The sequence below is a fragment of the Coffea arabica genome, chromosome 2c (assembly GCF_036785885.1).
Source record: "Coffea arabica cultivar ET-39 chromosome 2c, Coffea Arabica ET-39 HiFi, whole genome shotgun sequence".
In the NCBI taxonomy this organism is placed as follows: Eukaryota; Viridiplantae; Streptophyta; class Magnoliopsida; order Gentianales; family Rubiaceae; genus Coffea; species Coffea arabica.
Genome location: NC_092312.1, coordinates 72,982,798 through 72,999,030, shown reverse-complemented (window position 1 = coordinate 72,999,030; position 16,233 = coordinate 72,982,798). Strand labels below are relative to the sequence as shown.

Here is a 16,233-nt window from a genome sequence, read left to right as displayed (position 1 = left end):
CTTGGCGAAGACACAAGCCTTTTGACACTTTAATCCAAACCATAAAGGGGTTATCAGTTATGCATAGCTTTTGAAACTATAGAGGGATTATGTAAAAAAATGCTAAACCATAGGGGATAAAGTGGAATTTACCCTTAAATATATCTTGACCGTTTTTAGAGTTTTTTGAGATGTATACAAAGTTAATGTGGGGAAGAAACCATTTTTGGCTGTTTGATTGCGTTGAGTGATGATGGACATTGTGCATGCCAAAGGCATGCTTGAACTTTCACTGAGTGGTCGAGTCGAGTTCGAGCAACATTTGTGAATTTGTATGTTTTGGGAGGTCATGCTTGGTATAACTCTTATAGAGAATATTAAAAAAAAAAAAAAAAAAAGGTAGCTTTGCTAGATAGTACCCCCACTGGTGGTTCTAAGGGTTAAAGGTGTTATTTAGCCGTATAAGTGAAGTTACAGAGGAACGAACTCATCATCAATAATCTATAAAAGATTCCAAATTTTGCTAAACTAAAAGAAAAGTTATATAATGGATTTATGAACTGCTATAATGGATTTATGAACTGCTGGCCCCCTAGAATATACTTAATTAATTGATTGAATGTATGAAGGTCAACAATATCAAATTGACGGAATAGTTGAAAGGCCTTATTCTTGCTTCAGTAAGGCCTGAAAGGCACCAAGGACGGGCAGAGAAATGGCAATCTTTAAGGGGTACAGATGTTTTGATTAAGGTGCAAAGTCAACTAAGGTATCATGTAACTTGGATTCTAAATGTTTATGGATTTAATATCAGTTTTCTGAGGTTTTCATTAAAGAAACAGCCAAAACTGATGAGTTCTTTAATAGTGAATACACCCCAATTTGTTTACCATCAAGTCTTGTTATTAGGTGGTATAAGAATCATTCTTTGACTGTAGCGGGTTCATATGGCGTGCAAGTATCGTTGCTCAAGAAAATATTAAGGATGACGTATGGTCATACCTCATCCATAATTGCAGTCAAGATCCTATATAAACTGACTGACATACCGATGTTTTCTGTGTTTGTCCTAGTGAATGTAGGATTGGAGCAGTGCAAAGAGTCACAGAATCATGGCTAGTTTAGTTGGAACAGATGAGATAGAGTCAATAAGAAATGAGTTGTCAGAAGTGGGAAGTAGCTTGAGATTCTCATTGCGGCGTCTCAGCTCCAGTTTCAGGAGTTCAGTCTTGAGTACTGGAAGGGATAGTAATCTTGATGAAGAAACTGCATTGCAATGGGCTGCTATTGAGAGACTGCCTACTTTTGAACGGCTCAGATCATCTTTGTTTGATGAGCCTGATGGCAATGAAGCTGAAGATAAAAGAAAACGAGTGATTGATGTTACCAAACTCAGTGCTCCAGAAAGGCATGTGTTCGTTGAGAGGCTGATTAAACACATTGAGCATGACAACCTTCGATTGCTTCAGAAAATGAGAAAAAGAATGAACAAGTAATGTTTCTTCTCCTTTTGAACTAGAACAGCAAGGTTTTTCTAATTGATGACAACTAAAGTTAATTTAATATGTCATGACTCTTGATATCCTTTGTCTGAATATTGTCATCACTACAAAAAGAACAAATGAAAACCTCTACGGCAAAAAGTAAAACTGTGATGTCCTATTTAGATGTTGTAGTTATGGCTTGTAAGGTTAGCTATTTTTTCTTCAATAGTTAACGATTCTCATTGTCATTTCAGATTAATTGCAGTCTAACTTTCAATTGATTTCTGTAGAGTTGGTTTAGAATTTCCATCAGTGGAAGTAAGATATGATGATCTTCATGTGGAAGCTGATTGTGAAGTTGTTGAAGGGAAGCCTCTTCCAACTCTTTGGAATTCCTTTAAAAGTAGTCTTCCAGTAAGTATGTGCTCAGCTTCTATTTTGCTGTTAGTTCTTCAATCAAAGAGTCTAAGTCTGTCTACTCTATCATCTAATGCAAAAGTGTTATAGGCGTGCATCTTTGAGTTGACTCAGTATTGAATTCAATGCTAAAAGACTAACTACAACAAACTTCCTAAACAAATTTTCCAGTCATTAGAATCTAATGATTAATTTTAGGATGTAAACATTGTTTCTCTTCTTTTACAGTCAAGTTACAGTAAACTGATTTTCTACTGTGATGCAAAAGTGCTTCTTCATTTCTACCCTATGCTTTGATTACCCTGGAGATAAAAAGTCATGGATAATATGATATGAGATTGATTGGGCAGCAAGCCTTACACCATTAAAAATTTTTTGGAAAAGAATTTTTTCTTTTTCATTTATATCCTAAAATAATTATTTGATCCACATCATGACACCATGTGGAGCTGCTGATGTGCATATCTATCTATCATAAATAACAATTATGATTTATCCAATTTCAATGGCTTTTACAGATAATATAAATAGTATGATGAATGGAAATCTCTCTGATACATTGTTTCTATTTGTTTCCTCAATAGAATGAGGAAGTACTTATTTTTTGAATTATTAAAAAATCATTTCAGCAGTTTTTCTAAGATACATCTGTTGCTTCCTTAAGAATTGATAGTGATTTATGTGCGTCCACAGGACATTACAAGGCTTCTAGGTTTTAAATCAGTAGTATCAAAGATCAGCATCATTGATGGTGTTAGCGGTATCATTAAGCCTGGAAGGTATGCTCATTTCGGTAGTCAATTTATAATATGTTCAAGCCAATAAGAATGTCGTAGTTTCTTTTAGAAATCAGTTATCTGTTACAAATTTCATGCTACAGCAGTTTCTGCTTCTTCTCTCTCTCTCTCTCTCTCTCTCTCTCTCTCTCTCTCGGGTTATCTTCAAATTTCCTGGAATGTATCCAACTCTCCATGCTAACCTTTCATTTTTCGTTCACGTCTTATATATAAACTCTGAATGCGAATTATATGGTACTTATATATGTAAATTCTAAATGCAGAATGACTCTCCTGCTTGGTCCTCCAGGATGTGGGAAGACCACTCTATTAAAAGCGCTTTCTGGAAATCTTAACCAATCACTCAAGGTCCTCACATGCTCTATGTTTCATCTTGACGAATAGATTGCTCATATATATATACTGATATAGTAACTTATAGTAACTCGGGAGACAGATACGATTTTGATTTTGATCTCTTGATGATTTTTTACTTGTGGGGGATAAAGAAAAGTAAATAGAGATGAGTTATGCAAAATGACATTTGTAGCTTATCTTGGGTTTGAATAAATTACAAACTTTGAGCATTCATTTTTGTTTGCAGAAGAATGCTATTCCAAAGTAATTAAGTTAATTGTTCTGAGGGATTATAGCGGTAAAATAGCTTTTGAAGCCTTGTTAATGAAAACTAGCACTAGTAAGTTCTAGGGACAGAAGTAATTTGGCTTATTAGAATCTTTCATATTCCATGACATAGAAGTCATTTTGCTCCTCCTTTAAACTGACAAGAATAGAAGTTTTGACAGTGTAAGAGCTCAGTGCATAGTATCTATAATCAAAACTCTGCTTATTAACAGGTTACCGGGGACATTTCATACAATGGATACAAATTAACAGAATTTGTGCCTCAAAAAACTTCTGCGTATATAAGCCAGTATGACCTGCATAATGGTGAAATGACCTTAAGGGAAACACTTGATTTCTCATTGCGCTGTCAAGGTGTTGGAAGCAGAGCAGGTATGCCCCTTTAGATATAAACATTATACTATGTTGATGAGAAAATTACTTATGCCTTTCCACCTTGTAAAGAGATAATGACTGAGCTTAGTCGAAGGGAGAAAGAGGCTGGAATTCTTCCTGATCCAGATATTGATACCTACATGAAGGTAGTTTTGGAATCTCATTGTTCATCATCTGATGTATGCTGAATCATTTGGCGTTTTGTTAACATTGAATTTATTGGAAGTGAAACCTTGCCTTTGCAAAGCAAATTCTCTCATAAATTTTTGTTCAGTTTTCCTCAAATCCTGGTAATATTATTTGATTGATGTGTGTGTGTGTGTGTATATATATATATATATATATATATATATCCTTGTTTTGATTATTTAACCTCTTCATTTTTTTTTTGGTTGTTTTCAATCTGCAGTCCATGTATATTTCTTTTTCTTACTAAATATTATGAAAGACTTTTATGGGCTTATTCTGATTCTGGTCATATAATCCACAACTAAGAAAGTGACTGTTTCTGAGAAAGAACTTTTCTGTAAACAGTTTTTATAAAAAGTAGACTTAAATTTATAATCGCTTTTCTGCAATGCGATCTTAAGTAGCGTATTATACCGACTGAAGTGGTACTTCAATTTATGCATGATAGAAATGCTGAATGTAACATAGGACTTCTTTCCAACTAGGATGCAAATGTTGCTACCCAGAGGTGACACATTTAATGCATGATAGATGAATTGGTTTGACTGGTGGTTGCCTCTGTTTTCAACAATCATGTTTCAGCACTAATTGCAGCTGAGTTCACGCTTGCAAATTGCAATTATTAGTTGGCCTATTTCCATTTCTTTAATTCTAATTTGTGGAAGCTTTAGCATTTAAAGTGTGACAAAAAATGATTGATATATTCGCCTCCTATTCAGCTATTCTGCTATTCTGAAGTGTTATTCTGATACTATGTCTTCAACACATTGTCTTCAACATGCGCTCATAGACAAACACACACTCTCGCTCTCTCTCGTTACTCCTTCCCTTCAGTTTGTCAATTTCAAGTTGATGCCTGGTCCATTTCTATCTTTTGGCTATTTTACAGGCAAGTTCTGTTGAAGGACAAAAGACAACACTTCGAACGGACTACATTCTAAAAGTATTTGTCCTTTAAAGGTTTTTTGGAAGTTTAAATTCAACATCCAATTTATGTTACTAGATTCTTGATGGTGCACCTTGCTTCAGATACTTGGGATTGATACTTGTGCTGACACACTGGTAGGAGATCCAATGAGGAGAGGTGTCTCTGGTGGTCAAAAAAAGAGATTGACAACGGGTACTTTTGTTGCCAAAAGATGCTTTATTTATTGTTTTAGCTCATAAATTTAGCCAAGCTTAATAAAAATGTTTTCCAAGTGTAGCAGCTCAATCTTTTGACTGAAAATGTGAAAGGCAGATTTAATGGGATATATACTGCTATTCAGGGGAAATGATTGTTGGCCCTACAAGAGCATTGTTCATGGATGAAATATCAAATGGATTGGATAGTTCAACCACCTATCAGATTGTTGCTTGCCTTCAGCAACTAGCACATATCCTAGATGCTACCATACTCATTTCACTTCTTCAGCCTGCTCCAGAAACATTTGATCTGTTTGATGACATTATCTTGATGAGTGAAGGAAAGATTGTCTATCATGGACCTAGAAGCAGTGCTCTAGAATTTTTTGAGAGTTGTGGATTTAGGTGTCCTGAAAGAAAAGGAGTAGCAGACTTCCTACAGGAGGTTAACACCTGATTGTTTCATGTTTTTCCACCACTTTTCATTTTCCTGAAACTTGGTGAATCCTTTGTAGGTTATTTCAGGAAAGGATCAAGCACAATACTGGTTTACTACTGAAGAAACTTACAACTATATCTCTGTTGATGCATTTTCAAGAAAATTTAAACAATCTTCTTATGGGGAGAAGCTAAGAGAACAACTATCTGCACCATCAGTGAAGTCCAAGAGCCGCAAGGATGCTATGACTTTTACTGCATATTCACTTCCTAAATGGGAACTTTTTAGAGCATGTATATCAAGAGAATTCCTGCTGATGAAAAGGAATCGATTCGTCTACATTTTTAAATCCGCTCAGGTTAGCAAAAACATGTTTACTTTGGTTTCTTCACTTCGTTTGCCTTTGAAAATGTATGTTTTTTTCACCTGTATTAATTATTTATAGACATCTCAGTTCTTCTGTTGATATTCTTTCCACGCTATAATTGAGTATTTAGCAAGTTTCATTTGCAGATTTCCATTTCAGCATCTATCTCGATGACTATATTTTTACGGACAATGATGAGCTTTGATCTTCTTCATGCAAACAAGTACATGGGAGCTTTGTTCTTCGCGGGTGGCCTTCTTGTTGTTAATGGACTTCCAGAATTGTCAATGACTGTTGGAAGGCTTGCAGTTTTCTACAAACAGAGAGATTTACTCTTCTATCCAGCTTGGGCTTATGCAATTCCAAGTGCCATCCTGAAGGTTCCGCTCTCATTGTTCGAAGCTGTAATTTGGACAAGTTTGACTTATTATGTCATTGGATATGATCCAGAGATAGGAAGGTTAGTCACATGGTACAAGACCTGGGAGTAATTGTAGTCTTTGAAATTTGATTGCATTACGATTGACAAGTATCATCATTTTCATCCGACCTTGATTCTTGACTTTTATGTTTATCATTTTGAGTTCTTTTGAATAGTTGGCTGAACGCAAAATGTTTAGTGATCCTCTAACCAAGTGCCAGTATTTTCTAGGTTCTTCCGTCATTTAATTGTATTATTTGCTCTTCACGTGGCATCAATATCCATGTATCGGTTTGTTGCATCTGTATGCCGAACTGTGGTTTCTGCCTCGATGGTTGGTCTCTTAACACTGTTATTCGTCTTCGCCTTCTGTGGCTTCATAATTCCAAGACGTAAGATTTTTTGTACTTTTTCATCTAATTCCAATGCTCTGGAACTAACTTTTAAGAGGAAAAGGTAGTCGAATTGACAAGTGATTTTTATTGCAGCCTCCATGCCAAATTGGTTAAAGTGGGGCTTTTGGGTTTCTCCACTCTCATACGGTGAGATTGGACTCACTCTAAATGAATTTCTGTCCTCACGGTGGAAGAAGGTAACCAAGCATCTCAATGTGCCAAGGGCATTAACATTACATTGAGTTTCTTGACAACCAATGAGGGCTTATTTGAGGTGGTTGCCAAACTGATGCATATCATCCGGGGCTATGGTAGATTGGTACACGGCAGGCTAGACATAAACTAAATTGCTAATTAGAAACGCAGCACTTTCAGTTTTTCCTTTAAGAAACTTCCTCTTACGGCAATACTTTTTCTGTCCTTTTACTTGCTAGTTAAGTGGGTTACTTCTCTCTGAATGATGTCCAGTTATTATGTAGTTCATAGATATCAAAAACTATCGTTTGACCTTTTATGATAGATCAGAACTACCTTTTAGATGACATTTTTTGTCATCATGGTACGTTTATGGTGTTAACTATCCTGTTATGGTAACCTATTTAATTATCTATTGTATGTTGTATGTTCACACTGCTTTTCGTGATTTCTTTTTAATCTCATGCCTGCATAGATGCTTCCAACAAACACCAGTATTGGACAAAAAACACTTGATGCCCGAGGATTGAACTTTGAAGGATACTTTTTCTGGATTTCGGTTGGTGCTTTGTTTGGCTTCACTTTACTGTTCAATCTCGGTTTCACTTTGGCCTTAACATATTTAAACCGTAAGTTCATCTTGTGACATATTCAAGCATGAAATGTCAAATTACTGTATCAACTTGTTATTTGCTGCAACACATGCAGCTGTTGGCTCTCGTGCTATCATATCTAGAGAGAAGTACTCGCAAGAACAGAGAACTAAGAAACTGGATGTTATAGATCATGCGGAGGAAAAATCATCAAATCCTTCCCTTGCTACCACTACTGAATCTCAGAAAGGTGGGTTTTTAGCCTATTACTTCCACTATTTTGCAGTTGCAACCATACAAGTTGCCTTCCTTCTGTGCATTAGGTACCTATCTTCCGAAACTGAAAGAGATTCTGTATCTGGTTCAGCAGGAAAAATGGTTTTACCTTTTGAGCCACTAACTGTGGTGTTCCAAGATTTGCAGTACTATGTTGAGATCCCTATGGTAATGACAACTGCTCTTATCAAACTTTGGATTCCTTAGGATGCTGGGCTAAATTACAAGTGTTAGTTCACTGCTCATCTGGTTTCAGGCCCTGAAAGAGCGAGGTTTCCCAGAGAAAAGGCTCCAACTTCTTTGTGATATTACAGGAACCCTCAGGCCTGGTGTTCTTACAGCACTTATGGGAGCCAGTGGAGCTGGAAAAACAACCCTTCTTGATGTACTTGCTGGTAGAAAAACTAGTGGGACTGTAGAAGGAGAAATAAAGATTGGAGGGTTTCCCAAAGTTCAAAGGACCTTTGCTCGAATCTCGGGTTACTGTGAGCAAACTGACATACATTCCCCTCAAATTACTGTAGAAGAATCAGTCATATTTTCTGCTTGGTTGAGACTTCATCCGCAGATAGATTCGGAAACTAAAATTGTATGATACTACCTTCATAAAAGTTGGTTAATTGTTTTGTTTTTGTATCTGTTTTTTGATATTTAACATAAAATAGTGGCTTCATATCTGTAGGATTTTGTGAAAGAGGTCCTTGAGACCATTGAACTTGATGGGATAAAAGATGCTCTAGTGGGCATTCCAGGCGTTAATGGTTTGTCGACTGAGCAACGCAAGCGGCTCACAATTGCTGTGGAATTTGTTGCTAACCCATCAATTTTCTTCCTGGACGAGCCTACAACTGGATTAGATGCAAGAGCTGCTGCTATTGTAATACGAGCTATAAGGAATGTGGCTAGTACGGGAAGAACAATTGTTTGCACCATCCACCAACCAGGCATTGACATATTTGAAGCATTTGATGAGGTAAGCATCTACCAAGAAACAACTGCAGCTGGTTAGTCAACATCTGCGATTGATGTTGCTACTAAATAGGATCTAACGATATGAAAAATAGATTCAGAAGAGAAAATGGAATTGACATTTCAGTAAGGCCTCTTATTCCGTTGAACTTATTACACACCATTACTGAGCACGTCAAAAGTGAGAATAGATTTAGTAGCCGCTGCATCATGTTTTTGAAGATGTAAACAAGAATGTAAAGCTGAGGCTAATAATCTAATCAGCCAAAACAGTATGACCTAGAATTTCTTCGGTACAGTCAGAATCTAGTTTCTTTGTTTTCGAAGATCTGCAGCTATTCAATTTATGTAGCATTAGCAATGTTTCTGTATCTCATAGTTGCATAAGATGAAAGAGTCTTACTTAATGATTGCTGCATCCAAATGTCTTATATTACATGCTATCACATGCATCTCTTATGTCAGTCAACCATGATGCAGTAATCATCCTGTCTTCTGCTTAGTACTTTCTGAGAAAATGAACATCACTATTAGTACAATTGTGAACTTTGCTTACATATTGCAGTTAATTCTTCTAAAATCTGGTGGACGTATGATCTACTGTGGACCATTGGGTCAACACTCTAGTGAAGTCATTCAATACTTTGAGGTCAGTTTCCAAAACAGGTTGCCACTTTCTGGATTGTTCAATTTGCATCTTCTTGTATGATATAATTTTTTGTGCCATCTGATTAAAATAGACTCTGACAGGGTATCCCAGGTGTGCCAAAAATAAGGAATAATTACAATCCAGCAACATGGATGTTAGAGGTTACTTGTACGTCTTCCGAAGCTGAGCTTGGAGTAGATTTTGCTGAGATCTACAAGAGTTCTTCTTTGTACGAGTAAGTAGAATAAACTAATTCAGATACCTGAACTTTTACCACTATACTGTGAACCATGAATGATGTGTATTTGGTGCAAAACAACTGTGATAAGATTTTGAATGGTACAGTGTGGAACTTTAAAGTGAGTTTCACTTTTTCTCAGATGACCATAGGCATCAATCTTGTAATTGTTATCTAAATATTTTCTTGCTGTTTGAGGATAGATGACTACCACCTCGCAACCACCACTCCCATATTCGTTTTAAGTTGTACCTCTTTTGAGTCTTAACGTGATAACCCTAATCTTCACTGACTTCCTTGCCTTTCTTATTCAATGAAGTGGATAGATGGACTAATATCGAGGCAGGAAGCTGGCTTCCAAAATTACAGTATCTGTTTTGTCAAAGAAAAATTGAAGAAAGATAGTACTGTGTGCTGCCTTATTCTACTTTTGATTAGTACTCCAATGGATAGCTGTTCTTAGAAATGTGGCACCTTTATTGAGGTTAGGGGTGGCTACTGCCTCCAATTGACAGCCACTGTGACATTCTTTCCACCAACTCATTTCCTGTCATGCTAGTTTAACCTCGGTATACATCTTCGTTGTTTGGATAAGATTGCCAATATACTAGTCTTACTAAATTGTCTTGAGTAACTAGAATTGCAGTTATGACCCATTTGGGCACTTAGATAGCTAATCGTTCTAATTGAAGAATTTGCATTTCATACTTCGACATGGCAGCATTTCCCTGTTCTTTCTTTAAACTTGAAACCTTCTACAAGCGGCATTCAGCATAGATCCCTACCTGCTTTATTGGACTGCATGAAGATGAACACAAAACTGAGTGGCACATGGAGCAAACCACCCAACAGGCCAACATACAAGCTTAACTTACTCTAAATGCATCATAATGTTAAACTCATCACTGTGACGAACAGCACTTGAAAATTTCTGTCTCTTTTTGAAGCCTCTGATCTCAGAATTCTCCTCAAGAATAACATTGCTCTTTTATTCCTTTCTTTTTTATTTGTCGTAGGAATAACAAAGAACTTGCAAATACCCTGAGTTCTCCACCTATTGGGCGTGAAGCTTTGGACTTTCCAACACAGTATGCACAAAATGGTTGGAGACAGTTCAAAACTTGTCTCTGGAAACAACATTGGTCTTACTGGAGAAGTCCTTCTTACAACTTGATGCGCTTCATGTTCATGATTATTACGTCTCTGATTTTCGGGGCATTGTTTTGGAAGCAAGGGAAAAAGATGTAAGTATCTTAATACTGAGATTTGCCAGAAGAAAATGCTAATGTGGTATGTCTAACTCAAATCTTGAAAATATGATTAGTTCCTTTCTTAGAAAACTGACAATCATTTATGTATTCATCCGTGTCCTAGATCTGACGTGTTTCAACTTTCTTGCACCTATAGTGAATAGCACTAGCATGATTTGGCCTATGTAAGCATGAATAATTTTTTATTACTTAGTGAACTTCCATTAAAACTTCAGTGTGTCACAAAATATTTCTACTATTCATTTTCTTTAGAGAGAGAATGCCATTTCATTTGAACTTGTGGGATCTGAATTTCTTTCTGTAATTAAGGATCCAATCACTGATTCTTTTTTCTTTTTTCTTTTTTCTTTTTTGGTAAGTGGGAGGTCTTGAGGTTTACTTACAATCCCCCCCTTACCATCCAACCCAACCCTCTCCCCTCATATCGCTGACTATGTTTTTCCTCTATTTTTCCTCTATTCTGTAGAGAAAATCAGCAAAACTTATTCAGTATACTCGGTTCCATGTTTATCGCAATGTTCTTTTGTGGCGTGTACAATTCGTCTTCAATTTTGCCGTATGTCAGCACAGAGCGAACTGTTTTATACCGGGAAAGATTCGCAGGAATGTATGCTTCTTGGGCTTATACACTTGCTCAGGTACAACTTTAAGTGTCAAGTACTCTATTTGACAGTACAGCATATTCACTGATGTGAGATTTAGAATCTTTTTGGGATTAAACATCTTGAGTTTTAATAGTTTTAGTATATTGAACTCACATTAAGGGCCTAATTTACCTTCGTCAGGTTCTAGTATGATTGCTTTGCAAATTCTTTTGTAGCTAGAACCCATTAATTCGTGATAACTCAAATGAGAAAAATGGTTGTTGGAATCCGATGCTGCCTTCTGAAATATTCCCTTTTCTCCTTTCGATAGCAATAGTCATATAGGACTTCTACGCATTCATCAATCAAGAATCTGCAATCTAAACCTGGCCATGAGTGACATATCTTCAGAGCATTGACTCCACCTTGCACTTTCGCTTCCAAGAATATGCTACAGCCATAAGAGAATTCTGCCAGTAGTAGTTGCTAATATTTTCATGATGCCATCATTTTTTTTGTAGGTCATAATTGAGATCCCTTATGTCTTTATCCAAGTATTGGCATTTACGGTAATCACATATCCAATGATTGGGTATTATTGGTCAGCTTACAAGGTTTTTTGGTACATCTACTCGATGTTCTGTACCTTGCTGTTCTTCAATTGTACCGGCATGATGATCGTCTCAATTACACCAAGCTTTCCAGTGGCTGCAGTTCTACAATCAGCTTTTTACAATATCTATTACCTTGTTGCTGGATTTCTGATTCCTCGACCAGTAAGCAATTTATATAAGGGATTACTACAGTTTGAAGAAAACTTACTCCTTGTTACAATTCTTACCCATGGTTTTTTTTTTTCACTTTCAGCAAATTCCAAAGTGGTGGGTATGGTTATACTATTTAGCTCCTACATCTTGGACACTGAATGGAATGCTTACGTCCCAATATGGAGATATTGACAAGCCGATTGAGGTGTTTGGAGAGCCTACAACAGTATCCAAATTTTTGAGGGACTACTTTGGATTTCATCATGATCAACTACCAATAGTGGCTGTTATCTTAATTCTGTACCCAATTGTTTTAGCTTGTCTGTTTTCATATTTTGTTTCAAAGTTAAACTTCCAAAAGAGATGATCAGCAATGTAGATTGTGGTTTTAATTTTTAAAAATATATATATATATATATATATATATATATATATATATATATATATATATATATATATATATATATATATATATATATATATGTATATGTATATGGAGGGTAGGAATAAAGATGAGAACATTAATATTGGCGAATGAGGAATGCTACTGTGGCCATTAACTAGGACTGTCAATGGGGCTGGGTCAACCCGAGCTCGGCTCGTTCGGCCTGACAGAAAGCCCGATGAGCCCGATCATTTAGTGAGTCGGTCTGAGTTTGAATCTAAAAATTAGGCCCGAATTAAATGTGAGCCGAGGTTGGGCCTTATTAGGCTCAAACCCGATATAGGTCCGGCTCTTTAATTACCTATATATATAATATTTATATTTTGATATTATGTATAATTATATATCCAAATATATTTTTACTAAATACTAAATATATATATATAAATTACAAAACACAAAAATACATCTAAAGGCTCTTTCATGAGCTTTCTTGAGAGTCAATATTAGTAATGCATAACTAAATCTCTAATTTTTCTTATTGGTTGAGTAAATTTTTGTATTAGCATATTATTGGTTGATTTTTTTTTTTGTCTACAAACACAAAAATCATCAAGCATATTTGGATTTAAATCACAAGATAATAAAAAAAAGTTTCAACTTTTAAAGATGTATTGGCTTATGATCGCATGTTTTATTACTATTTTTCATGCATTTTAAATGGATTAAATATAAATATTGTTGAAAAAATTTTTGGTTTATATACTTTTTAAGAACTATTATTTGTTCATGTTTAGTTTTAATATTATAGTCTTGTAAATGTTAAATTAGTTTTACAGCTTAATAGTTATAGTAATTATATTAAGAAAATTAAGGAGTAATAAGTGAGCTTGGACTAAACCCGATTAAGGCTCACAACCCAAATATTATGTGAGTTGAGTATGAGTTTTGCATTTACGAACCCGAAACTCATAACCCGAAACCCGAAAATGTTTCAAATTAAATGAGTTGAGTTTGAACTCATCAAAGCCCGGCTCATTAGGCCCGATTGACAGGCCTTAAGCAAATTGTGCCCCGCGCATGCTTTGGTTATCCTGTCTTTGCCCTTTTAGCAAGTTAGACAATTTTTCTTTCTTCTTATGGTTTAGTCTAACTTTTGCTATAGTAATATAGTTTATGATCTCCAATAGGGGGGAACTCTTAGTATCTTTCTTCAAATCTTTATATTTTTTTCTTAAAAAAATTTATATTTTTCATGATCACATATCAGAATCATCTATTTTACCTTACATACATCAAATTGTTATAATATATTTATTTCTACACAAACTCCAAAAAATAGCAACCCAACCTGAGTAAGATGAAACTGGCCCAAGAAAATATGAATATCGATAATACCAAAACCTCAGGAAACTAATATCAAAAACTAAGAAACGAATATTTACCCCAAGAAACTAATATTTAAAAACAGAGTTACAGACTCTCTTTGAAAAGCCATTTTTTCTGAAAAAAAATTTGACATTTTTCGTGATTACATATCAGAATCACCTTTTTTATTTTACATACATCAAATCGTTACAATTTTTTTTTCTACAAAAACTTCATAAAATAGCAATCCAACCAGGGTAAGATGAAATCGGCCCAAGAAAATACGAATATTGATAATACCAAAACCCCAAGAAACTAATATCAAAAACTAAGAAACGAATATTTAAAAATAGAGTTACAGACTCTCTTTGGAAAGCCATTTTTTCTAAAAAATTTTGACATTTTTCGTGATCATATATCAGAATCTCCTTTTTTACTTTACATATATCAAATCGTTACAGTATGTTTTTTTAACAAAAACTTCAGAAAATAGCAATCCAACCGGGTAGGATGAAATCAGCCATAAATGTGGAAAATTTCTCGATGTTGGTCCTTTGGATCCCTTTTTTTTCTGGATATTTTAATGTGGAACTGCAGAAATTGCTAGTGTGGTCTCTCTTGAACATGTTCTACGTCGACACAACTGGGAACCATGTGATTATTGCTGTACAGACCTGTATGAGAGAAGAACCTTTCTTCAAATGGCAGCAGGAGAATTTGACTTCAATGCCATGTTGAAAGAGAAAGTATGATCCTTCCCTCATCAATAAAGTATGGTCCTTCCCTCATCAATGGCCTTTTTGGTCCCAACTATTTAAACTCTATTCAGATAGGGGAAAAATAAGATCTCCAGTCACAATTTTACCAAAAACAGATAGAAAAGGGCGATGTCTCAAGTTGCAGTTTTAAACACTTCACCAAGAACAGAAAGGTCTTGTTAAGAGAATATAAGTATTCTTGTAGATAATAAATTAGTAAGGGTATTCTTGTAAATAGTTTGTTAGATTTGTACTCCTATAAATACTAGTTGGTCACTCATAATATGGTGACTAGATGTTTTCCTCCCAAGATACCTGTTGACATGGTATCAGAGCAAGAGTCCTAGGGTTCAGGTTAAACATCTAGCAAAAGTACTGTTCATGCCGCACTGTTCATCGCGACACTGTTCACGCCGGCACTGTTCACGCATTACTGTTCGCGGCACTGTTCACGGGGGGGCACTGTTCACGCCGGTACTGTTCACGAGGGCACTGTTCACGAGTACTATTCACACGTCACTGTCATCTTGAGTTTTGACGTGCTATTCGTCATGGTTAAAAGGTTTGTTAATGCGGTTACTACTGATCAAATTGAATCGAGTTTTTCAGCACATGGGTCCCAGAAGACTGTTATTATATCTGAGAAAAATTATGTTAAATTTCTACAGTACCAAACTACAAATCACGCATCTCTTCCCTCTGCTTCTTTAGCACAAAAAGGTAATGACTCATGGATTATTGATTCCGGGGCTACTGATCATATGTCAGGTACCTCTAAAATTTTTTCTAATTTTCAAGAGTCTACTCCATTTTCTCATGTTACTTTAGCTGATGGATCTACCACTAAAGTTAAAGGACTAGGCACTGTAGAAATTAATCCATCACTTCCGCTGTCGTCTGTTCTTTATGTACCCAATTTACCCTTTAATCTAATGTCTGTTAGTAAACTCACTAAATTTCTACAGTGTACAGTTACTTTTTCTCCTGATTCTGTTGTCGTTCAGGATTTGAAGACAAAGAGGACGATTGGTGGAGGGCATGAGCATAATGGTCTTTACTTTCTCAATTTCAATGGTCCGATAGCATGTCCTGCTACTGTTTCTCCTCTTGAAATTCACTGTCGTTTAGGTCATCCGTCTTTACAAAATTTGAAAAAATTGGTTCCTATTTTGAGTCAATTATCTTCGTTAGAATGTGAATCCTGTCAGTTAGGAAAGCATCATCGTGTTTCTTTTGCTCCTAGAGTCAATAAACGGGTTTCTGAACCCTTTTTGTTAGTTCATTCTGATGTTTGGGGTCCTAGTCGAGCCACTTCAAAGTTAGATTTTAAATATTTTGTAGTCTTTGTTGATGATTTTTCCAGAGTTACATGGCTTTATTTAATTAAAGATCGTTCAGAATTATATTCCATTTTTTCTGCATTTGTTACAGAAATAAAGAATCAATTTGGTGTGCCTGTACGTATACTTCGCAGTGATAATGCGAAAGAATATTTTTCACTCCTTTTAATACCTTTATGACTAAGTCTGGTATTATTCATCAGTCCTCTTGTCCTCACACTCCACAAC

At 35.7% G+C, this 16,233-nt stretch overlaps 1 protein-coding gene across 2 annotated transcripts; it reads left to right on the top strand.

Moving 5' to 3' along the window:
- Positions 1–1,063: 1,063 nt before the first annotated feature.
- LOC113733015 (pleiotropic drug resistance protein 3) lies at positions 1,064–12,556 on the top strand. Of its 2 annotated transcripts, none has more exons than XM_027259117.2 (24): positions 1,064–1,471; positions 1,754–1,877; positions 2,574–2,659; positions 2,941–3,025; positions 3,514–3,673; positions 3,746–3,822; positions 4,755–4,808; positions 4,895–4,985; positions 5,134–5,435; positions 5,506–5,787; positions 5,943–6,256; positions 6,449–6,609; positions 6,706–6,809; positions 7,283–7,436; positions 7,516–7,650; positions 7,771–7,844; positions 7,933–8,265; positions 8,359–8,649; positions 9,211–9,294; positions 9,396–9,529; positions 10,549–10,776; positions 11,270–11,441; positions 11,909–12,163; positions 12,255–12,556. In XM_027259117.2, exons 1-24 carry the CDS (start codon positions 1,092–1,094, stop codon positions 12,519–12,521), a joined length of 4,347 nt encoding a protein of 1,448 aa, XP_027114918.2. In that variant the 5' UTR covers positions 1,064–1,091; the 3' UTR covers positions 12,522–12,556. The 2 variants fall into 2 exon arrangements, with proteins under 2 accessions (XP_027114918.2, XP_071932485.1); XM_072076384.1 differs by having other exon boundaries at positions 7,768–7,844.
- Positions 12,557–16,233: the final 3,677 nt, after the last annotated feature.